General features: G+C 49.8%; 1 protein-coding gene across 1 annotated transcript in view; it reads right to left on the bottom strand.

Annotated features, from left to right (window-relative positions):
- The window catches only part of COL23A1 (collagen type XXIII alpha 1 chain), a gene marked incomplete at both ends in the record, with an annotated part of 351203 nt that overhangs the window by 65662 nt on the left and 260632 nt on the right, over positions 1-24909 (bottom strand). The window contains 1 exon segment of the mRNA XM_079701429.1: positions 2997-3041. Coding sequence (XP_079557555.1) covers positions 2997-3041 — 45 coding nt within the window.

Raw genomic sequence — 24909 nt, 5'->3', positions numbered from 1 at the left:
GCACAAGCATCAGCCAAGCAGGATTTGATTGTTTTCATCCTTGTCTCTTCCTGCCTCCTAAAAAGTCCCTCTTTCTCTCTCCCTCCTCCCTTCCCTCCCTCTTCCCCGTCAACAAGCATTTATTGACCATATCTTTAGTGCCTGCGGGTCAAGCTCCTGCTCTGAGGAGCCTGTGCTTTGGTGGAGAAGGACATGTTTGCAGAGCAGACCACCAGCGCAGCAGGGAGTGCTGTGACTGAGGGAGGGATCTAGGGGGCTGGGGGAGCCAGGGTAGAGTGATGGATGTTCTTGGGGAAAGGGAAGTCTGGAAGGAGAAAAAATACTGCCTACGTTCCCTAGAAAGAGAATACCAAGGGTAGTGCTCGGTTTCCCCAGCTGAGAAATAGGCCAGGGGGGAGATGAAAAATCCACTCCATCACAATAAAGATACAAAAACACTGTAGGACCTGTGAGGCATATTCCAGACAAAGGCTCCCACTGGGAGCTGGAGAGAACCCATCCCCACAGGCGGGCAGGGTCGGCTCTGTCTGCAGGTCTGCAGCAGCAGCAAGAAGCCATCTCAGCCAGATATTGTCCCACCAGGCAAAAAGAGTCTTTCTCCCTGGGGTGAAGAAAAAGCCTGGTTTGTACAAGGGAAGGGCCCAAAGCCAAGAGGTGCATGTGTGTGAAACTATCTAGAAATAAACACGAGGCCCAGCCAAAGCTAATCAGAGAGGGACACCTGCTCTGTGCTACTCACACCATTCTGTGACAGGCAGAGAATCAGGACATCGCGTGGGAAAGGGCAGTGAAGGGGAGGAGATGCTGCCCATCCCTTGCCCAGTAGCTGACCTTAGATGAGACGCTTCTCCCCTTGGAGCCTCACTTTCCTTATCTGCAAAATGGGAATAATAACATATTTTTATCTTTTGCAGAGCTCTGTGAGGATCACATGAGATGAAGGACTTGAAAGGACCCAGGGCAGTGTCAGGGGCCCAGTAAGTCCTTGTCTTTCTTTGACTTTTAGATCAGTTGAAAATTGGAGTCATAATTCTAATGGGTTTTTGAGTAAGTTGAGTAATATTATACTTTGTCCTAAAAAAAGTCACTATGTATTCCTCATCTTCTTCCAAAAAGGACTTCAGGAGCTTACAATAAAAGGCAATAAAACCTTTTACGAGGGCAGAAATAAGAACTGAGTGATGAAGTGTGTATTTGGCCGATGGTGCAGGGACGTGATTACACACAAAATCCATTGCAATCAAACACAAAACAGTCCTCAGCTTCTGGAAGTCAAAGCAAACAGAGTGCCAGGAAAGGTGTTTCCTTCCAGTGAACTCTGGGGAGTTTATCTGGAGGGCTTCTATGTAGGGACCTAGATAGCGCAAGCACGCAGCAAAACGAGAGGACAAGAGGCCCGTGCCCAGTGTCAGGAAGAAGAGTCTGAGGTTCAGAGAGAACCTGCCCCGTTTCTCCCAGGCTCAATCTGCCGTTATCACCATGCTCTCCTTATGAATTTGCTTAGGGGCTGAGCGCATGTGCATTCATTCATTCATTCACTGTTCTGTGCGTTTCCATTCCCTGGAGCCTCCTCTGCACCAGGCTCTTGGCTGGGTTGGTGATAGCCCCAGCCAGAGGGATTAGATAAGCCGTTTTGGAGGAGATGCTTGAGCTAGACTGAAAGGACAAAGAATAGTGAATTTGGGGTAAGAGGCCAGGTAGAGGAGGAGACATTCAGGGGGTGGGGAGGACATAAGAGTACAGGCTCAGAGTGGGAGGGCCCCGGACATCCACAATGAGGCTGGAGGTAGGGGACATGGGAGAAACCGTGGTGAGAACTGCAGGAGGCTGTGCTGATGAGGACAGTGCTGTGACATACTGAGGAGGAGACTGATGGGGATTTGGTGGGGGAGTGGGGAGGGAGGGATCAGGGATGATGCCCTGGTGTCTGCATAGGGAAGCAGGTGGCTGGAGGCCCCCTCCCTGCATGGGGAGCTGGAGGAGAGCAGCTGGGGGTAGTGCTGGATTCAGCGGGGCCAGGTCCAACCTCTGAGTCCAGAGGAGATGACTTGGCTGGAGGCAGGAAGTGGGGGCATCATCAGCATTATGGGGGCGCCAGAGCCACAGGGGTGGGAGAGAGAGAAGAGGGCCAAGGGCAGATCCATGTAAGAGGCAAGTGGGCCCCGTAGGAAAGGCATGCGAGAAGGGGTCAGAGATGTGGGAGGAAACGCAGGCAAGAGTCAGAGGGGGACCCAGGGGAATGGCCAATGTGAGGCCCAGGAAGAGAGACAGCAGCGCATCTGTGTCTGCCGGTATGGCCATCAGGTGGTCAGTGGTAATTCTGGCCAAAAGGATGTGAATGGCGTGACAGTGAGAAGAGACTGGAGGGGCTGGGAGGAGTGGAAGGCAAGGGGGAGGAGATGGGAGTGGGGTAGGGGTGTGTAGCCTCTGAGGGAAGCTTCACTGTGAGTTGGGGGAAGGGTACACGCAGAGAGAGTGCATTTTGGGTGGAATGAAGGTGGCAGGAGGGAGGCTGGCGGCGAGTACAGGTGAGTCTGCAGGTTGCATGGAAGGTATGGAAAGGATCTTCTCCTGGTGCCTCTGCCAAGGGAAGGACAGGCCATGTCAGAGGAGGGATGGGGACACACAGGAGAACCATCTTGTGTTGAGGGACCCACAGTAGTGAGTCCCACAAAGACATGAGGCCGTTTCAGAGTGGGAGACCAGGGATTAAACTTTCTGAGGCTGATAATGAGATTTGGGGGGTGGCCAAGGGCATAGAGGGGACTGTCACTGAAATTGTAACACTGGAATGGTGTCAAGAAGCCAGGAAAGGCAGCACTGGGCACTGCAGCTCTGGGGACAGTGGCTGGAATTGGAGGGTACACAAAGACCTGGCCCAGGACCAAAGGTCCTGAGTTATGGGGTGGTGCGAGGATTGGCACCTCCAGCCAGGTCCCAGGTCAAGGGCAGACTTCCAGGCCTAGGTTTAGTAACTAAGAAAACCTGGGACTCACCGGGATCGCCTCTTCTTCCAGGCTTGCCACGCCGTCCAGGGGGGCCTAGACAGGAAAACAAGGACGGACTCATTAAGAAGGGAAGCCAGTGAGCTTGGGCACAGCCTGCCTGCTGCCAGCACCACCGCGTCACCACCCCCCAACCCACACCCATAACAGCAGCCTGGGGGCAGCCTGCTCACCCCCTTGCTGGCTGGGGGAGGGGAGAGGAGTGGAGAGGAAGCTCCATTTCCTGCTCCTCCCTCCCCCCGCTCCTCTGGATCCTCCCCTGTTGGCTGCACTCTCATCCCTCACTCATTCATTTAGTTATTCAATTATCTGTTCATTATTTCATTCCCAAGTCCTTTCCCATTCAAAAAGGTTTACTACCTAGAAACTCTTGAGGCAGAAGAGTTTCCCACTGAGAAACTTCAGACTTTCAAGAAAAATAAGGCTGAGGGTGGGAGTTATCTTTCAAAAGCCCAGACAAATGCTTTTTAATATTCACTAAAATAAAAACAGAGACAACGCACCACATAAAGACACTATCATGGCATCTCAAATGTTTAAACTCGGTGGTAACAGGCTCTATCCTATCCATCTACTTCCTTCCTTTGCTCACTAGACCTTTTGGCACCTCTCTCCCCTCCCCCACAGCTCCAGGGAGCCGCTTATAAATTTCTTGTGATTTATTGCACATAATGTGCACTCCAATGCACATTCTTTTCGGTATCCAGTCTCATCCATACGTTTCTGCACTTTCTGAAGCTGATGCAGATCATCTGCCCCTCGGCCCACGTCAGCCCCCGAGACCTGAGTGACTGCGATGCTGAAGAGGAAGAGGTCATGGAACCCAGAACCTGGTGGCAGCAGGGCCCAGAGCACAGCTCGCCTGGCCTGGGAGTGGAGGGCTGAGGCCTCAGCCAGCGCGCCCTCATCCCGGCGCCGCTCCTGGAGCCCTGCTGCAAACCTCCCTGACGCTCCCCTGCCTTCTCCTCTCTGCCTCCGTTTTCACTCCCCGTTAGTCTAACTACCCCTGATTCTTCCTCCTGTTTTCCTTCTCTGTGCAGAAGTTTTAAAGTTTGATGTAGTCCAATTTGTCTATTTTTGCTTTTGTTACCTTTTTGAACGTTGAGTTAATTTTAACCTTTTAACCTTTTGAGCTAATTTTTGTATATGGTATAAGGTAAGGGCCCAACTTCATTCTTTTGCATGTGGGTATCCAGTTTTCTCAACAGCATTTGTTGAAGAGACTATCTTTTCCCCATTGTGTAGCTTTGGCGCCTTTGTCTAAAATCATTTGACCGTAGAAGTGATGTACCCCTGCGTTCTGGGAGTAGAAATTCATGCCAGTTACATAGCCCTTGACTTTTCCCGGGACCAGACAGAGACCTTGAGTTTTATGCTGGAATGGCTCAGGGCTGTGTTGATTAGCGAGGCTGAGATTCTGGCACCCCCATAACAGACAATAGCTCCTCACACCAGTATAACAGCTTATGAAGAGCCTCCAGGTCAGTGATCTCAGCCAAGGCTTGCAACACCTGCAGTGCATGGACAACTGCCTTCAATACCTCCATGTGGGTGTCTCACCAACATCTCAGACCCCTCACGGCTAAACATGCATCCTGCTCTCCTCCCAGCTTTCATGGGGCTGACAGCTCCTGGAAACCTCGTGAGGCTGGCCGGTGTTTGGCCCGTTCTATCCAGACACATGTGTTTTCAGGGTGAGCGAGGGTGTGGGAAGAGGGACCCCAATGGCACACCCAGCATCACGTTCCTTTGGTTGTAGGAGAGAAGAGGCCCAGCTTTCACTCACAAGGTCCAGCAAACTGGTCCCTGGATTCTGTGCTCTCACCAGGTTATAAAAGGCCTGTGCTTGGCTCAGCAAGGTCGCTCACTCGCCCTGGGCCTCAGGCTGATGTATGGGACATGGCAGGAAAGGGGTCCAAGAGTAGGAGAGTAAGCAGGCTCTTCCTGGATCTGAAAGCTAAAGCAGCGCCATGGTTTTCTAATGGTCATTACTGGGTACGACTGTAGAATTCTCCATCTGGGAAACTTGAGCAAGATGAAGACATTTACTACCGCTGAGGTGGCTGAACTAATGGATTTTTCTGGGTGGGTCTCCTGGGTGGCATGGTTAGGCAGAAGGCCCAATGAGGAAGATGCTAGCAAGTGGGCAGCTGCCCAGGCAGGGTGAGGTGCCCCGTCTCCCAGGGCCTTTGGGGGAAGCTCCCAGCAGGCCTGGACTGGGTGGGGGTCCTGGGGGCTGCTGAGTGCACAGGGCCTGTGGGGCTGTAGCCCTGGCAGGCTGGACAGGACTCCAAACTGAAAGGGCCTAAGTAAAGAAGGAGACTGAGGCTCGTGAACTCTCTGAAGGCCAATTCAAACCAGATCCTGGAGGCCTCTGTGTGAACAGCTCACAAACTGACAACTGGTCAACCCACTCTTCTAAGATTCATACTCATTCAACTGTCTCCAAGATAATTCTATTGAGAAGCAACATGTCCAAACCCAAAATCATCTCCCAATTCTCCGTGTGCTCCCGACAGCGTTCTCTTCTCTCCTAGGTGTAGGTATGATCAGTACCCACAGAGCCAAGCCAGAAACCACCTGGGAGCTGTCTGAGGCATCCTCTTGCCCACACTTAACTGAGACCCCTTCCTCCTTGGCATCAGGCAAAGGCTGCCCCACGCTTAGCCTCTTCCACCCACCCTTCCTGCTGTGACTTGTTTGTCCTCCTCCTAACAGAAGGTAGTCCACTGCAGTGTGCAGTCCGCATCTTGTGCAGCCTAAGATTCCTCCTTACCATTTCTTGGCAATCTCTTTAAAAGACTGTCAAATCTAACAAGATCCACGGCTTAGAAGAGATGCAAGATTATCTAATTTGATGGGCACAGCTGTTGAGATGAGGGATACTTTCTCTCCTTTCTCCCTACGACAGGTGATAGAGGTGGTGAGCTCTGCCAGGCTTGATCAAATAGAGGCCCTGGGAGCGGGGAATGCCAGAGCTGAGTCCCATGCTGACCACTAGGCTCCCTGTCTGCTGCTTTTGCAAACAGAGAGGCCTTGCACACACGAGACCTGGATTGTGCAACCTGTAGTGGGGAAGGCAGGAAGGATGGCCTTTCATGAGTTTCTAGATTGTCAGGTGCTGAGGGCCGGCCACGGGCAGCAGCCCTGGTTCAGCATCTACTAGGTGCCAGGCCAGCTACTCATCCAGCAAATATGAACTTGGAACCCTTTGTGCTCCAGGTCTCCTGTGGCTCATCCAAGGAGCTCATCTATTCCCTGCTCAGCCCTCTGAAGAAGATGCTGGTATGCCCTGTATAGAGGGGAACTCTGAGGCTACGTGAGGGGAAAAGATTTGCCTAAGGTCACACAGCTGGCGCCTTGGGGAGCCCTTCATCATCAGTCTGTGATTCTTAAGGTGCAAGGGCAGTTGTGCCAGATACGTCGAACCCCCAGGCAGGCAGCCTTGACAATGGAAGGGGTGGCCACCCTGGGGCGAGCAGCAGGGCAGATGGGTTGTGGCCTTCTGGCATCTGGGCCAGGCCTGCAGCAGATTGATCTGGGCTCCCAGGGACAGCTTGGCCAGCTGGCTGCAGCTCAGATGTTCTCTGAACAAGCAAAACCAGGTTCCTGGCCTAGCAGTTTGCCTCAGAGCTTTCCGCTTCTTGGTTTTCTTCTTTTCCTTCCTTTCTACAGTGGCAGAATGTTTCCCACTGCTGGCACAGACTCAGACACTCAGGCTGCCCTGGAAGGCACCTGGGAGTCTGTCTTGATCGACCTGCTGATGTATAGATGGAGAAACTCAGGTCTTGCCCAAGGATGCTGCTATTAAAACGGTCCCGGCTAGAGAGTCTCCAGGTGACAAAGACCAGCTCAGGCTGTTCTCACCTCTGTGTGACCCACACGGCTCTGGCTCTGGGTCGGGGGCTGGCAGCCATGGGGATGCTGGTGTTTCACAATGGGTGCTGCCATGGTGGCACCTGCAAAGTTTCCTTCCAGAGGCTTTGAGCAACAGATACCAACAGGTGATGCTGGTGCAGAAGGGGAAAAGACATGACTGAAAGGAAGCTGTTTAACCTGGAGCAAGTTACTCAACCTCTCTGAGCTTTGGGTTCCCAATCCGTGAGGATAAAATTTTGGGGGTGATGGCAACTATACCTGACTTGCAGAACTGTTAAACAGATGAGCTGGCAGCAGACACACCAGCCTGGGGGCACAAAAGAGGGGCTTATTTGGGACCCCAAGAAATAACTGGCTGCAGGGGCCTCTGGGCCATTAGAATCTGGGGACTTGATGTACATTGGTTACGTGCTTCCCAAGGTGGGTGAAGCCTGAGACAGGGCAGCTATATTTCAGTATAGCTCAAGTATGGTATAGTGGGCAGGGTTTGAGTCCAGAGTCTGGCTAAGCCCTCATTACACCTTGGCCTTGAACCCACAGGGGCAGAGACAGTCTGGAGTTTTTCCAGGTCCCTAATCACGGTCTGTCTGTGGACCTAGGGATCAGGATGCACGGGCTGAGTGGTCTGGGAATGAGATTTCTCAAAGAAATCCTGAGGTTTCAGGCATAGCATGGGCTGGAGAGGGCTCCAGCTCGCTGCTAAATGACTCTGCTTGTGACAGCCATCTGCACATTAAGTAACTCCAGGGAGGATGATGCTTTTCTCAAGCACTGTTCAAGGCCAGACAAACTGGAACCATTTCTAACTGATAAAAATCTCATCTCTGGTTGGGCTGGAGCACTCATGTCACTGACCAACTCCAAAGGGGGCTTGAACGCCAACAGGCTCCAGGGAGGCCTGAGCAGTGAGGACCTGGTTCTCGCAGTGGTGGTCTCCCACAATCCTTCCCGGCACCTCCCTCCCCTGAGGATACCTCCTTCAGCAATGCTTGCTTTATTGCTGTCCTCTCACAACCCTGGGGCCAACCGGGGGACAGCCTGCCCAGGCCCCTCCCTATCCCTCTTCCCCTGGCTCCAACAGTCACTCAGCAACCCACACCCTCCCCACCCAAACCCCAGGCCCTGCTCCGCCCTCCTGCCAGCCCCTAAGGGCAGGAGCTTTTGTGCAATTTATCTAATTGAATCTATACTCAGTTCTGAAAAATGCTTTAAACCCTTTCCACTCTTTTTTCTCTAAAGATTGGGGAAACTGAGGCTCAGAGAAGTCAAGAAAGGCTCCCAGATGCAACAGCAAAAGGTGGAAGCAACCCAAATGTCCATCGATGGTGAATGGATAAACAAAATGTGTTACAATATATATGTGCAATGGAATATTATTCAGTCTTAAAAAGGAAGGAAATTCTGACACAGGCTACAACATGGATGAACTGTGATGACATTATGCTGAGTGAAATAAGCCTGTCACAAAAGGAAAAATACTGTATGATTCCACTTATATGAGGTACCTGGAGTAGTCAAATTCATAGAGACAGAAAGAAGAATGGTGGCTGCCAGGGGCTGGGGGTGAGAAGAATGGGGAATTAGTGTTTAACGGGGACAGACTTTTAGTTTTGCAGGATGAAAAATGTTCTGTAGATGGATGCCGGCGATGGTTACATAATGATGTGGAGCTACTTTATACCACTGAATTATATACTTAAAAATGGTTCAAATGGTGAATTTTGTTATGTGTATTTTACCACAATTTAAAAGAAAAGAAAAGAAATGCTCCCAGTGCTCTCAGCTACCAAGGTCGGCCTGGTGGAGACCGTGGTGATGTTGTTGGCGGTGTGGCTATAACGACGCCACTGAGTACCTACTGAAAGCCTGGAACTGTGTGGTCATAGAGGACAGTGGTGTCCCCCAAGGTACACAGCAAGGAGATGGCAGAACAGGGATTTGCACTTAGGTCTGTGTGACTCCAGGGCCCGTCCTCTAAAGTCCTCAGCTACTGTGATTAAGGCCATCCCCGAATGTGTCCACAGCCTCTGAGTCCTTCAGAGCTGGCCCTTCTGGAGGGTCCTTTATCTGACCCTCTTCCCAGGACTCCAGGAAGGGAGTTTGGGGTCAGGTGGTTCCAAATCCCCCAGACCTTCAGCCTGGTGCTCCCTAAGGAGTCTGTGTCCCCAGGGCCATTGTAGGGGTGTGCCTTGAGCAGAGGAGGCAGAGGAAGTCCCTGGATTTGAGCTTCCATGACCAGATCATTAAAACATCTCCCCAGATCATTTTGTTTTACAAGTTTCAGATGGACCTCGGAGTCGGAAACTCCCATCTGGGAGTTTCACCATGCTCATTTCCAGCCTGGCCTAACAAAGCCCTCTGTCGCTCGGAGGAGGGAGGCAGTGCAGCCTCTGGACGCCTCTGGGAGGGCCTGGGGGACATGGCACCCTGGAGGGGACACTGACAGCATAAGAGGCTGGCCAGCTGGCAGGCAGCTTGGGCTCCAGTGGGGGTCATGTTGTCATCCAGGAATTAAAATCACAGCCTCTTGCGCAGCAAATACAGCTCATTCTGAAGGCGTTTAGGTCCCGCAGGCTCGTTCTCCACCACCCGCCACGCTGATGGGAGCCCAATGGCACGGAGCCTTGCCGCCAGTTGCAAGGTTCTGAATCAGTCTGGAGAAGTAATGCCACAGGCTGCTGGGGTCATAAGGCAAGTGTCTGTTGGGAGCTAGGATGGTTGTCCAGGCCCGTGCAGACCCCTACTGCCCAATGGCCAGACCTGGAGAGCCTGCTTGAACACTGCGCCATTCAGTGACCACATGAACAGAGCCCATCTCAGGGGACAAGGCCGGTGGATTGTCCCACCCTCACATCCACAAAGGGCCTCAGATATGGACGGTGATGTTCCCTCCAAAGGAGCGGACAGTTCTGGATAGCCACTGGAGCCCCCCAACAGTGTTCAAGAAAAACAAGAGGTAGGTAGTACCATTTATTGAATGTTTATACTTGGCACTGATCTTGATTCCAGGGTACTAACTCATATATTCTTCACATCAAATCTTGGAGGAAGGCTACTATTATGATCTGCATCTCATAGATGGAGAAACTGAGGCACAAAGAGATTAATTGACCCTCTGAGGTCATACAGCTGGTGTGGGTGGGGCCGTGCAGTGAGACCCTGAGCCCTGGCATCTCAGCCCTGCCATCAGCCTCTTGCACAAGAAGATGCTTGTGAAGGTGGGCGGGTAGAATAGTCCACAATTTTTATAACCACTTCTTGGCATTTGTTATTATTATTATTTTTAAATACACTGCAAACCACACAAAATGGAAGGGGCCCAGAGGTGGCTCTTAGAATTCTGTGAATTAAATATTGAAATAAAAGGTCACATGCTGCCAGCACTGGAGCAGACTCTGGCCAGCTTTTGGCATGTCCTCCTTACACCATCTGAAATGCCTGTTGTTTGTGGGCTGGTTTGTCTCCTGAGTTGGGAACAGCTTTAAAAAGGCTTTTTAAATGGGTTCACGGAGTCCAGACCCATTACTCATACTGGTGGCACACCAGACCCAAGAGCCACCTCCTAAGGGTCCCAAGGGTCCCAGTGGGAGGGGCTCAGAAGTGGGGGGTGCAGCGGGCCTGGGGGGAGGTGGGGTGGCTGACACGTGCTGAGCCTGTTCGGGCCATGTGCTGGGTGCTTTTATTGTCTCTTTAATCCTGCTGGTAAACTCTGAGATGTGGATATAATTGATCCACTCACAGAAAAGAAACTGAGGCCCAAGGTGAGGTGAACTGTTCAAGTCAGAGCTACTAAGGACCAGGAGTTGGGCCTGGGTCTGCCAGAGCTCTTGCTGGCACCAGCACTACCCTCCTAAGCGTCTCCTTTTTGGGGAAACGGACCATGGTGTAGGCACCAGAGCTAAACATAAAATGTCTCATCCAGAGGACCTGGAGAGAAGCAGAACACAGGTGGAGGGGACTAGGGTTGGTACATGGTTTCTGGATCAGAGCGATAGGGCTCATGGAAGGGCTTTCAGTAAAGGGCTTCTGTGTCTTACAGTGGAGATTTCAAAAGACTACTTGAAGGGGCCCTTTTGAGTGACAGGTGGGTAAGTCATGTGGACCCATGCTGGGGCAGCCCAGTAACAGGCCCCTTTTTGGACTTGGTAGAGCTGCCTCCCACAGCCCTTGGCTCAGGCTGCTGAAGGGAGGGCTGAGCCAACCTGCGTGAAGAGTGAAAAGCCCCTCAGAGGGATGGAGAGAGACCACGGCCCTTCTCTTCCATGGGGCTCAAGGCCATGAGTACATCTCTGAGGGGTGAAGAGGCCGTGCCTGACTGGCCAGCTGGCCTGGATTGGAAGGGGCGAGTGGGAAGGTCCAGAAAGGGGAGAAGGACTTTCTTGGGCTCTCAAAGGGTGAAGGCAGAGTCATGTTAACCTGAATGTGGAAGGAGCTGGTGCCCTGGCTAAGAAAGGTATTGCACACAAAGAAACTGTGGCTCCTGACTGCTGGTTCCTGTGCAGGTGGCGACTGTATCCAGGGCACAGGCTGTGAGGAGTTGGTGTTGGGTGGTCAGTGGTGGGCAGGAGAGCTTGGGGCAGATCTGTGGGGCTTAGTCAGACCCAGATCTGTGCTAGTGTGAATTGACTTCTCACCAGAGCCTATCATCTCCTGGGATCCTGTTTCCTGTTGGAAAACAGCCTCCAGAGAAGTGCACAGAAACCAGCACACCCCAAAGACACCAAATTCCTCAGCTCTCCATTCACCCCAAAGCCTTAATCCCTGACACATGGGCCAATGTATCCCCTCGAACTTAATGAAGGTCAGGATGTATTGCTTTCAGAGAATGAAAAGCTTTTATGGATTGGCCAAAAAGTTCCTTCGGTTTTTAAGTGAAAATAAAAGACACATTTTTCATTTTCACCAAGAACTTTATTGAACGACGTATTCACCGTTTTGTTCCAGTACCTTTTGCCATTTTTCAGGCAACTTCATAATTCCATCTTCCCAAAACTTTTTTATCTTTTTGAGCAAAGAACTATTCCAGGTGCCTTTTAAAGTCTTCCAGGGAATTGAAAATTTTTCCATTAAGAGAATTTTTTTTTTTCGGCTGCATTGGGTCTTCATTGCTGTGCGTGGGCTTTTCTCTAGTTGCGGCGAGCAGGGGCTACTCTTCGTTGCGGTCCGTGGGCTTCTCATTGCGGTGGCTTCTCTTGTTGCAGAGCACGGGTTCTAGGCATGCAGGCTTCAGTAGTTGTGGCTCGCGGGCTTAGTTGCTCTGCAGCATGCGGGATCTTCCTGGACCAGGGATCGAACCCACGTCCCCTGCATTGGCAGGCGGATTCTCAACCACTGCACCACCAGGGAAGTCTAAGAACATTTTGTAAAGACCAAAATGAATGGAAATCCGAAGGTGCAACGTCTGGTGAATACGCCGATGAATCAGAACTTCCCAGCCAAGCTGTAACAGTTTTTGCCTGGTCATCAAAGAAACATGCGGTCTTACCTAGAGGGGTGGGATAGGGAGGGTGGGAGGGAGACGTAAGAGGAAGGAGATATGGGGATATATGTATATGTATAGCTGATTCACTTTGTTATAAAGCAGAAACTAACACACCATTGTCAAGCAATTATACTCCAATAAAGATGTTAAAAAAAAAAAAGAAACACGCGGTCTTGCGTTATCCTGATGGAAGATTATGTGCTTTCTGTTGACACTTTTCATTGAGTGTTGCTTTCAGTTGGTCTAGTTAGGAGCAGTACCTGGTGGAATTAATCGTTTGGAAGGAGCTCGTAATAGAGGACTCCCTTCCAATCCCACCATATACACAACACCACCTTCTTTGGATGAAGACCTTTATTTGGTGTGGTTGGTTCATTTCACTTGCCCCACGATCTCTTCCGTTCCACATTATTGTACAGTATCCACTTTTCATTGCCCGTCACAATTTGTTTTAAAAATGGAATGTTTTCATTACGGTTAAGTAGAGAATCACATGTGGAAATACGCTCAAGAGTTTTTTTTTTGGCTTAACTTATGTGGAACCCAAACATCAAAGTGATTGACACAACCAAGCTGGTGCAAATGATTTTCAGCACTTGATTTGGTTATTTTGAGGATGTTGGCTCTCTCCCACATGATGTAACGTTGATTGTTCTCAATTAATGTCTCAATTTGATTGCTATCAACTTCAACTTCAACTGGTCTACCCGACCGTGGAGCATCGTCCAGTGAGAAATTTCCAGCACGAAACTTTGCAAACCACTTTTGACATGTTCCCTCAGTCACAGCACCTTCTCCATACACCACACAAATCTTTTTTTTGCATTCCAGTTGCATTTTTACCTTTCTTGAAATAATAAAGCATAATATGCTGAAAATGTTGCTTTTTTCTTCCATCTTCAATATTAAAATGGCTACACAAAAATTCACCAATTTTGATAAATTTTTAAAAAAATGCACCGATATGACAGCTGTCACAATACAATCTAACAAAATTGTTTTGAATGAAGTTAAAGACAACTAAGCACTGCTGGCTAGAGCCATCTTACGGAAAAAACAGAGCGAAATTTTGGCCAACCCAAATATTTTATTTTTTTAAGCTTAAAAGCCCTTCATGTGAGCTTTGATTTCCATGAGAATTCCTCTTAACCTACATGTTAAAAGTCCAGTCAGAAGGTCCTAGAAAAGAGCAAGTGAAGCCTTCAGAGCATGGCCAGCATGCTGGTGGACATGGACTTAGGAAGTGACCCTCAGGGAAAAGCTGGCCACTCAGCTTATCCCACCCCCTCCAAGGCAACTTGACCCTAAGGGTGCTGGACCCAGGCCTCCCACTCCTGCAGACAGGAGAACAGAGCTCTCCTGAGGGAAGGGCATGCCAGCCCCCAGCAGGGCCTAGGGTGCTTTCACTTCCACATCCAGGAAATAAGGGAAGCAAGTGGGCACTAGGGTGACCAACTATCCCAGCGTGCTCAGGACTGAGGGGTTTCCTGGGCCTTTTGGTGCTAAAACTGGGACAGTCCCAGGCAAACCAGATGGTTGGTCACTTCAGTGGGCAGCCTGTGAGGAAGGAGGCTCCACACACTGCCCCGTCTCCCACTGCTCCCCCACTCCCCACCTACACCCCCTGCCACACGGCCTTCCTTCTGCTTCTCAAGCCAGCCAGGCCGGTCCTAGCTCAGGGCCTTTGCACCAGCTGTTCCCTCTGTCCTGGGGCTCTCCTCACATGGCTGGGGCTATTCTGCATGGCGGACTCTTTGTTGAGCTTCCTGGACACCTTCACTGATCACCCTCTCCGGCATGTTTTCTTGTTTTATTTTCTTCCAGTCACTTATCTCTAGCAAAATTACCTGGTTTATTTATTTTATTTGCTTTTTAGTGTTTATGGTTTCTCTCTCCTCACTGGGATGTCAGCTCCCTGAGGATAGGGCTCCTGTGTGCTGGTTCATGGCTATCGCCTGATAGTCAATAGTGACACATGGGTTGGTGCTAAACAAATGGTCAGAGCATGAATGAACTCTGTTTTGGTGGTGGGAGGGCACCAAGGTGTCACTGATGAGGTACCTGCTGCCATCACCTGCTGGCACTTCACATAATTCTCGCAGCAGACCCATGAGGCAGGGACACCAGCATCCCTGTTACAGAGTGGGAGAGGGGCTGCCCAAGGTCAAGTAGCCCCGCAGCTCGGGCTCCTCTGCTGCCCGCTGACAGGACTTTAAGTTCTCAGGAAGCTGCTCCAGTTTCACTGACCACACACCCCAGAGCAGCCAAGAGGCTGAGTGGAAAAGTTCTGCGGAGGCCCCTGCTGCGCTGCTCCCAGCATCCTGGCCTGTGAGGCCCCACACAGTTCCCTGCACTATTGACTCACACTCCCAAGGGGCCCGAGTGAGTCACCATTTGTTTTTCTTGACTCCAGGGCCAGGGCAAGGACCACGGCTCCCACTGGAGAGTGTCAGCAGTCAAGAGCTGGGTCTGAGTTCCCTGGCCCATGTCCAGTGAAGGCAGGCTGCTAGGGGGCGACTCTGCCGTCTTCCTGTTCCTTCCCTAGTAAAGCAGTGGCTCCCTGTCCTTCAGCCACTGGCCCCTTATGGGGGCCTGCGGGTCCCATGGCCCTCCCCGCACACTCAAACACTGGAGTGTGGGCAGGCCCATGTGCTCCAACATCTGCAGTTCTTTATCCTGGCCCTGGAAGGGTCGGCACACTGTGTCCAGCAGTGTTATGAGCAGCATAATTTTTTTAAACAGCTTTACTGGGATATAATTCACATACCATATGAACCACCCAATAGTTTTTGGTATATTACATTATATTTTTTAAAATGTTAATATTTTTAAAAAATTGTGATAAAATATACATAAAACTTAGCATCTTAACCATTTTGAAGAGTACAGCTCAGGGGACTTCCCTGGTGGCGCAGTGATTAAGAATACGCCTGCCAATGCAGGGACACAGTTTCAATCCCTGGACTGGGAAGATCCCACTTGCTATGGAGCAACTAAGCCCGTGCACCACAGCTACTGAGCCCACGTGTCACAACTACTGAAGCCCACGTGCCTAGAGCCCGTGCTCTGCAACAAGAGAAGCCACCACAATGAAAAGCCCTCGCACCGCAACGAAGAGTAGCCCCCGCTCGCTACAACTAGAGAAAGCCTGCGCACAACAACGAAGATCCTATGGAGCCAAAAAAAAAAAAAAAAAAAGAGTACAATTCAATGGTGTTAAGTACTTTCACACTGTTGTACAACCATCCCTACCATCCCTACCTCCATAGCTCTTTTCATCTTGTAAAACTGAAACTCCATACCCATGAAACAATAACCCTCTATTCCCCCTCCCCCAGTCCCTGGAAACCACCAGTCTCCTTTCTGTCTCTATGAATTTGCCTACACTAGGTACCTCATATGAGTGGAGTAATACAGTATTTGACCTTTTGTGTCTGGTTTATTTCACTTAGAATAATGTCTTCAAGTTTCACCCATGTTGCAGCTTGGTTATAGACTGAATGTTTGTGTCCTCCCAGAATTCATATATCAAAATCCTAACTCCCAATGTGGCAATGGTATTAGGAGGTAGGGCCTTTGGAAGGTGATTAGGTCATGAGGGTGCAGCCATCATGAATGGGATTAGTGCCCTTATAAAAGAGACCCTAGGGAGCTTCCTCATCCCTTCTGCGATGTGAAGATACAAGAAGATGGCCATCTATGAACAGAAGTGGGCTCTCACCAGATACCACATTTGTCAGTGCCTTGATCTTGGACTTCCCAGCTTCCAGCACTGTGAGAAATAAATATTTGCTGTTTAAGGCACTCAGTCCATGGTATTTTTGTCATAACAGCCTGAATAGACAAAAGCAAGCATGGAGCAGGACTTCATTCCTTTTTATGGCTGAATATTCTTCCATTGTTCACCCATTTTGTTTATCCATTCATCTGGTGATGGACACTTGGGCTGTTTCCACCTACCCTGATGCTTCAGTGAACACTGATGTACAAGTATCTCTTTGAGTCCCTCCTTACAATTCTTGTGGGTATATATCTAGGAGTACAATTGCTGGGTCACATGGTAACTCTGTTTAGCTGGGCAGCATTTTTCATTTCTAGCAGAAAAGAGGCTTGTCCTGTGCTTGGTGTTCCTGTTCATTCCTGGTCCCCTTGGGAGAAGACAGCCCTCCTCTCCCTCTCTGTCTTTCTGGGATCATAGGCCATGCCCTACCAGGCTGTCTTCCCGAGCAGCTGTGGAAGGGTATAAACCTCAAAAGACTGATTTCATCCCCTGTACCTTTGTAAACAAGACAGACAGGGTCCCTACCATCACAAAGCCTGTTTTCTAAAGAAGAAGGATCGTATTTGTGTCTTAGAAATTCTGCTTTCACTAGTATGGCCTGGAGCAAGCCAATTCCTGCCTTGTCTGTCTCCTCACCTTTGGACTGGAGATAGTGACCCCAGTTCCTAAGGTCCTTTGAGATAACACATGACATTTAACCTCTCAGACCCTCAGTTTCCTAGGCCCCAAATGGGGATTTGAATACCCAATCCTCAGTCTGTCACTCAGGTAGTCATTCCCGAAACATCCACTGGAGGCCCTGCAGGCACTGGGAATCCCGTGATGGACCCGGCATGGGTCCTGTCTCTGGGTTCTGTGGTCCAGAGATACCGGCCCACTGAGGCGTTAACCATGACACAGTGTGACAGGGTGGGGACTGGCTATGTTGCCAGTGGGACCACCCCATGACACGCTGTCCCTGCAAGCTCAGGTGTGCTTATGCCCTCACTGTGCCCCTCTCCATCTGTAAGGACCTTCCCTGTGCCTGGAAACCGACCTCTCCAGGACCTGCTCGACTGTCCCCTCCTCCCCACAGCTGTCTGGAGTGGAAGGAGGCTGGACAGGTCTGCTCCCTGGCAGCTCCCATACACAGGCCCCAGCTCCTGCCTACATACAGCTCCAGGTCAGGCTTCTGCTGTGGGGAGATGTCACCACCACTTTGACTGTTCCCAGAGCTCTGGAGCAGGGTATTGGAGTGCTGTGGGAAGCAAGGAAGGTGGCTCCTGCTTGTGGACCTGCAACATGCCAGGCATTGTGCTCAGGGCTGTACAGGTGTTCACTCATCTGTTCTGATCAGCACCTCTGCCAGGGAGGTGGCATCTACCCTACCCTACAAATGGAGTACAAGAGAAGGGACTTGTCCCAAGTCATACACCTGGTGTGTGGCAGAGCTGGGATTCAAACCCTGCTGCGTCCAATTCCAAAGCACTTGCCTTTTTTCTTTCTGTTTTTTTAAAGGAAAAGAACTGGGGACTGCCTGGGGCTTCTCCCCTCTATCCAGATGCCATCGTCTGGCCAGAGACCCAGACACAAGCAGCTCCTTTCCCATCCTAGGTCCGGTACTGCTCTGTGGGTGCAGGAGGGCCGGGTCACCCTCCAAAGTGCTCAGGGGTCCCGGCCCCACCCCTAGTTTCAAATTCAGTGGGGCTGGAGTGACCAAGAATTTGCATTTTTAGTAAGTTCCCAGGGGATGCTGTTGCTGCTGGTCCAGGAAACACACTCAAAACCCAACTGATTTCTTTCTCTCTCTCTTTAAATATTATTTTCTTTCTTCTGAAAGATTTCAAGCTTTGTACTTTTCACATTACCTTCTGTGTGCTCAGGGGATGGGGGGTTGGAGCCAAGCTGTGAGTTTACAAAACCCAAGGAACACCAGTTCTGGGTTCATAAACCACCAGCAATGATGTCCACTGCAGCCACCACCGCCACTACTACTAGGACTACTGCAGTGCACACTCACTTAGAATTTACTGTGTACCAGGCGCTATTCTGAGCTCTGTCATGTCAATCCTCCTGTAATTTTCACAGCCACCCTTCATCTCATTCTATTGAGGAGAAAACTGGACCCAGAGAGGGCAAGTCACTGGCTTGAGGCCACACAGTATCAGTGGCAAGGTCAGGACTGGACCAGGTGGTCTGGTGCCAGAGATCATACTCTGAGCCACAGGCTATTCTGCCTCAGGATTAGATGAGGTAGGACAGAAGCTCCTCAGCAATCCTAGTAGAAACTGGCTGAATGGCCTAAACCAAAGTCCTTATCCCCTGCCCCACCAATTCTCCATCTGAATTTCCAGTCTCTGTGAACAGCATCACCATCCACCCAGTAACCCCCAGGAATGTGGGTGGATCCATCCCATTCACACTTCCTGAGCACCCCCTCCAAATACAAAAGACAACAAGCCTACTGGCTGACCATGTCTTGGCCCTGTCCTGGCATTTTACATGGATTACTGTGCACCACACAACAACTCCATGCGGTGGGTGCTATTATGCCCATTGTACAGTACCAAGAGGTTAAGGAACATGCCCCAAGTGACAGAGTCAGAAGAGAAAGAACCAGAGTCTGCCCCTCTCTGTCCCCACCAGGTCTGGTGCCAGCATATCTCCCTGGGTCAACGGTCACAGCCTCCTCCCTGGCTCCCTCGTTTGATTTCATTCTCTGCCCCACAGTCAGTGCAGTCCTTGTAAACCACAAATCTGATCATGCCACTTCCTTTAAAGCCTTTCACAGGCTTTCCACTGACCTTGGGCCACAGTCTGAGCTCTTTGGCCAAGGCCCTTCCAGGTTGAGCCAGACTTCCCTCTTTGGCCTGCTCCGCCCATCCCCTACTTGTCCTCCATACATCACTCCTGGCCCGGAACACACCACGGCCCCATGTGTTGCTCATGTCTCCAATGTCATTTCTCCCATTACTTGCCAGAATAACTCCTACTCATCCTTCAAGACCCAACTAAGACATGGACCCTCCCCTGGGAAGCCTTCCTGGCTCTCCACCCTTGGGCCAGGGGTATTTACTTGCTTCAGCACTTAGTGCACTGGGATGGAGCTGTCTACCCAGCTCTCTCTCTCTCTCTCTGCTAGACTGTGAGCCCCACAAAGTGGAGACCATATTCAATCTGCCTTGGTGCTCCTGGCCCTGGCTCAGGCCAAATCCAGTTAAACTGGACTAAGGTGGATGGTCACCAGCGGCCATGCAAAGAGGCTCTGGATTCTAGGGTGTCCATCAGCAACTTGTCTCCGGGTTTGATCTTTGCTGGGCATTGGGAAAGGAAAAGACGTGATCTTGTCTCCTTTATTATTTAGCACATGTGCCTAACCCCCTCTGCCCACTGGGGTAGGAAAATACCCATTGATGAACCAAGGGCAAGCTGCCACAGTCTTTCTAGCTGGGGCTGTTGGAAACCACTTGGGGCAGATTTAGCCCTAGTAAACTGCTCTTAACCACTCTCTGAGGAGATCCATGAGCCCCCAGATAATTAGCCACATGTGTGTGGGAGACAGGTCTATTTTTTCCCAAGGATTTATGAGAAGGGGGAGTATTCTCATTGACCTCCATTTCAGGAAAGGCCTCTTTCTGGAACTCTTGCTGAGTATTCCATCAACAGTACAGCACATATGCTTGCAGTAAGCCTGCTTGACATCATCATACCCAGCATATGTTTCTTGTCTTATACGCATTTTAGCACTTGCTTTGGGGACTGTATGTATTTCTGAGGGTCCCTAAACACAGCTCCGAACGAAGCACTTATAATTCATCCTTCATGAATGTCACCACTGCTCTTTCTAAACATATTTGGAAGTGGATTCAAAGTTTATTTAGAGAAAAAGATTTTTTTTAGTAGACAGAGAGTGTTTGTGAATTCTTCTCCGGACCCCCTCCCCCTTGGGACCTTGGGACCAACTCCTTCAGCTCACAGACACTGACATCCTCAGAGGAGACCGTGAATGTGTGAACATGGGCCGTCTGTCTGCCCAGGCATTTCTCCAGTTCCTCCTCGGTTTATTCACCTGTTATGCTGTTTCTCCCTCCATCCCAATTTCTCTTTCTTTCCTTCTACTCATGTGCTCATCCATATATCCCGCTGTAGAAAAACTACTCACTACATAGTTCTGAGTGAATGAAAGGCTTTATTCATCCGGAGAATCAAATATCCACCTAAATATTTGTTCATCTATTCACCCATCTGTTAAGTTATCCATCTCTGTTTCATTCATCCTTTTGATCACCCATCCTTCCATCCATCCATCCATCCATCCATCCATCTATCTGTCTATCCGTCCATCCAACATTAACCCACTCTGTGCCAGGCACTGGGGATGCTCAAATAAATACATCTGGTTCTTGTTCTTGAGCAGCTCACAAGGAGCTGGGGGATGATATGCAAATAGCCAATTATAGCCCAGCATGGGAAATGATCTTAGAGAGATGTGCAGGCGCTGCGGGGGCCTGAGGAAGGAGCATGGATGCCTGGGAGCAGGGCTGGTACAGAAGTAGAGATAAAGCAATCCACAAATGGAAAACCTGCCCACCCTGCTTATAGCCCAGAACTAATGAGGTGGCAGCTTGGGGTGAGTGGAGTCAGTAGCCCCTCTAAGGCCTGAAATTCCACCTCTGCCTTGCAGACATTTTCTGTCAGAAACAGACTTCTTGATGGGGCCCGCTCAGATGTATCACTCTCTAGTGATCTTGCAGCCCCATTCTGCAGAGGACCACCAGGGGCTCAGGAGAGGGGACAGGCAGAGAAGAAGCAGCAGAACCTCCATATCAGAGTCTGAGGACTGGCAGACCATCCCTGTAGGCTGCTGCAGCCGTTGGCCATTGGGTAGCCCTCAGGACAGCACCAGCCACTGGCCTATCTGCTCCCACTTTGAAAGCTTCCATGGTGCTTGGGACCTGGGCCTGATAGTTTGGGATCAGGGCTCTCCCTGCATACCATGTGTCCCAGAGCTAAACAGAAACCCCTGGCAGGCAAGTTGTGATCCCTCTCTGGGAAGCAGAGAGCTCAAAGGACCCCTCAAACCCTGATATTTTAGCACCTCCCTTCTCCTGTTCCCATGCCAAGGGCTGAGAACAAGGACCTTGCTTGCAGAGCAGGGACCATGCCTATCAAATTCTAGGCTCTGGCCAGGCCTTAGGCTCTTGAACCTGCAGAGAGTGGCCATGGTTCAACAACCATCATGGGAGCTGGACTGACTGACACTGCCTCACCTGGGTGAGGATGGCAGGGCCCTCCACAGGGTAGGGCAGTCCCTCTGCCCTCTCTGGCTGAGGGTTCCTCCTTCATCACAGGTTCATCTTCCACGCCTCCCTCTTCCACACACACCCATTCAATTATAAGTCCTGCCCATAGTCTCTGTAATCCCTGTCAAATGGGCCCTCTCAGCCTCACTGCCTTCAACCATCTGCAGCAGCCTCCTCATATGGCCTCCCTTCCCCCAGGCTGGCTTCTCCCATCTGACCTCTTCCCTGATCCCCTCATCCAAGGCACCTTTCTAGATCTGGTCATGCCACTCTTCCCCAAGAGAACAAAATCAAAGCCCATGGCAACTTCCTTAGCACAGAAGCAGGATGGTAAAGAGAGATCTGGGTTCAAATTTTGCTATCTCACATACTATCCAGTGAGCTTGGGTAACTCTGGGCCTCAGTTTTCCCCATCTGTAAAATGGACATATTGATACCTTTCTCACAAAGCAGTTTTTGTTAGAATTATGGCTGTAATATAAAGTAAAGCTTTTTCCCAAAACAATGCCTCAGAAAGGAAGGAGTCATTTTATGTTCAAGTCTTTACAGAAGTCTTTCATTTTATATGGTGGGTGTTCAATAATTTATTAAAAAAAATAACAAAGTACCATTTGGTGAAAACACACAACCTAAACCAATCCTAATCAACAGTAGTTCTAGATGCTTACAGAGGTAACCCAAGGGATCTATTTAAAAAAAAAAAAAAAGAATCCAGGTATTTAAGGATGGGAGATGGAATGTATACATTTATCTCTACTACTTCCAGAAACCTGAGCTCCAAGGGCAAACAGGTCAGGAGAGGAAATACTAGCAACAATATTTAGGAACCTGGGAAGTAGACAAATGAGGGATTACTGCCTGTGCAGAAATGGCACAGTCAATATATATATATTTTTAAACATCTTTATTGGAGTATAATTGCTTTACATTGTTGTGTTAGTTTCTGCTGTATAACAAAGTGAATCAGCTATACGTATACATATATCCTCATATCCCCTCCCTCTTGCGTCTCCCTCCCACCCCTCTAGCTGGTCACAAAGCACCGAGCTGATCTCCCTGTGCTATGCGGCTGTTTCCCACCAGCTTTCTATTTTACATTTGGTAGTGTATATATGTCAATGCCACTCTATCACTTCATCAGCCAATATTTTAAGCCAGGACTGGGGACACCTCAAGAGCAACCCAACCTACAACACAGAACAAACACCCAAAGCCCAGAAACTGGCAGCACCAGGTATCTGATGAGCTGGAATCAAGACCAGGGGTCTCAAGCCATGGCCCACGGGCCAAATTTTGCCCACCCTCCATTTTTGTAAATAGAACTTTATTAGGACACAGCCATATTCATTTGTTTATGAACCGTCTATGACTGCTTTTATGCTACAAAGGCAGAGTTGAGTAGCTGTGATGGAGATGGTATTGGCAACTACAGAGCCCATGTGCTCTGGAGCCCGCGTGTCACAACGAAAGATCCATGTGCCGCAACTAAGACCAGATGCAGCCAAAAATAAATAAATATTTAAAAACCCATGATAGCAAAGATTAAAATCCCATTAGAAAGAGTTGTGAGAGAAAGGTTGCGGGAAGTCGCCAAGAAAGGAGAACAAGACAAATAGATGCAGATGACTGGAAAGAAGAGAGAAGAAAATCAGTCCAGGAAGAGTCATGATTAGACAAGGAACTGTCCCCCCTCCTTGCCCTTCAAGAAAACACAAGCAAACAACACAAAACCAAAGACACCCACCCACCCACCCAAACAAACAAACAAAAAAACTTCAGAAAAAGGGAACAAAGAAATTTGCAGGAGAAATTGTTAAAAAAAGAATTCAAGAAATTTGGTTTTCTGAGAGTCCAGCTCAGTGAAAGAAAACAGACCTTGGTAAGGCACTTCATCTTGAAATTTCAGAACTCTGGGGTTAAACAGATGATTCCAAAAACATCCAGAGAGAAAATGGCAGGTTTCACACAAAGGACTGGAAAAAAAGGAAGGCTTTGGACTTCTAATAGATAATGCCTAAAACTGAAATATCAGAAGTTGCAGGATATTCATGTTATTTAGAGGAAGGTGATAATTACCAACAGATCCCCTCTATGTGTCAAGTGCTATGCCAGGAACTGGGGATAAAGTGGGAGTAAGATAGCATAGCCTCCACCATCATTACAGACTAGTGGGGGAGACAGGCACTGGTCCAATAATGCACCAAATTACAAACTGGTAAGTGCTATGAAGGAAAAGTATGGGGACCTCTTACAGTATGTGATAGGTGAACACAACCTGATCTGGAGGGTCTGGGCTTCCTTGAGAAACCTATGCTTAAGATGAGGTCAGAGAGATGCCCGGAGCTGACTGGGCAGAGAGGAAGGGCATTGCAGGCAGGAGGAACAGCAGGTACAAAGGCTCTGCAGTGAGAGGAAGTAGCAGGGCTTCAACTTTGCACCCCCATCGGAATCACCTGAAATGATCTTGTAACAGATGGCTGGGTCTCACCCCCAGAGGCTCTGATTTAGTAAGTTTGGGAATTTGAAATTCCAAAAATTCCCAGATGATGTTGATGCTGTTAATCCAAAACCACAGTTTGAGAAGCACTGACCTAAATGTCTGCAGAGCCCAGTCGTAAGGAATTTGTATTTTATCCTTCAGGTTAGCGGTTCTCAAATGGGAGAATCATCTGGGCACTGGTTGAGCTTACAAATTTCCAGGTGCCCCCCTTCCTTCCCCCTTAGGCTGGTCAGGGCCTGACAATGGGTATTGACTTGGATGCCCATGGTCCCAGAGGCCACTTGAGGGCTGGGAGCAGGGGCGGGGGGTGGTGGGACGGGCAGGCATCTCTTGCAGCAAAGCAGTGAGGAGAGGATGGGGCCTCACTAACCCCAGCAAAGGGACTCAGGTGGAAAGGGCAGGATGGTTTCGCGAGACAGACAGGGCAGGCCTGAATATATAGCTTGAGGACAACAAAAGCCGAAGAGTATGTAGGAACCCAGCCAGCCTGGAGGCTCTGGCCTTGGGGGTCCCAGATCAGATTTCAGGCTCCCCAGCCAAGAAGCACTGTTAGCTTTTTTGTCAGTCACAAAGCCCTCCTCTAGGTGGCCAATTTCAGGTTTCAAGTGTCAGCTGGATTTCTGCTCCTGGTCCCCTCAAACCCTCCTGAAAGTTCACTGCCAAATTGATTTCCAGATTTTGTGAAACAAATTTATTCCCAGGTGAAAACTACTCTATCTGATTTCTTCTGTGGATGACTCAGCCAAGATAGAAATCTGCTGTGTCTGACTTCAGAATCCACCAGAGTCAGCTTCCATTTCTAAGACAACTGGACGAGGCCTCAATTCCAACTGTATCTTATCAGATGGAGTGGGCCAGCCTTGGCCTCTCCAAGACCCAGGCCCCAGGATCCTCCTGCCAGCAGGGAGGGAGTCAACTGCAGACCCTGCAAAGTACGCAAGCCTCCCCAGCTTCCCACTGGGAGAGGCCTGCCATTTCTT

Source organism: Hyperoodon ampullatus, assembly GCF_949752795.1.
Source record: "Hyperoodon ampullatus genome assembly, chromosome: 4".
NCBI classification, from domain to species: Eukaryota; Metazoa; Chordata; class Mammalia; order Artiodactyla; family Ziphiidae; genus Hyperoodon; species Hyperoodon ampullatus.
This window is presented reverse-complemented; position numbering and strand designations above follow the sequence as displayed.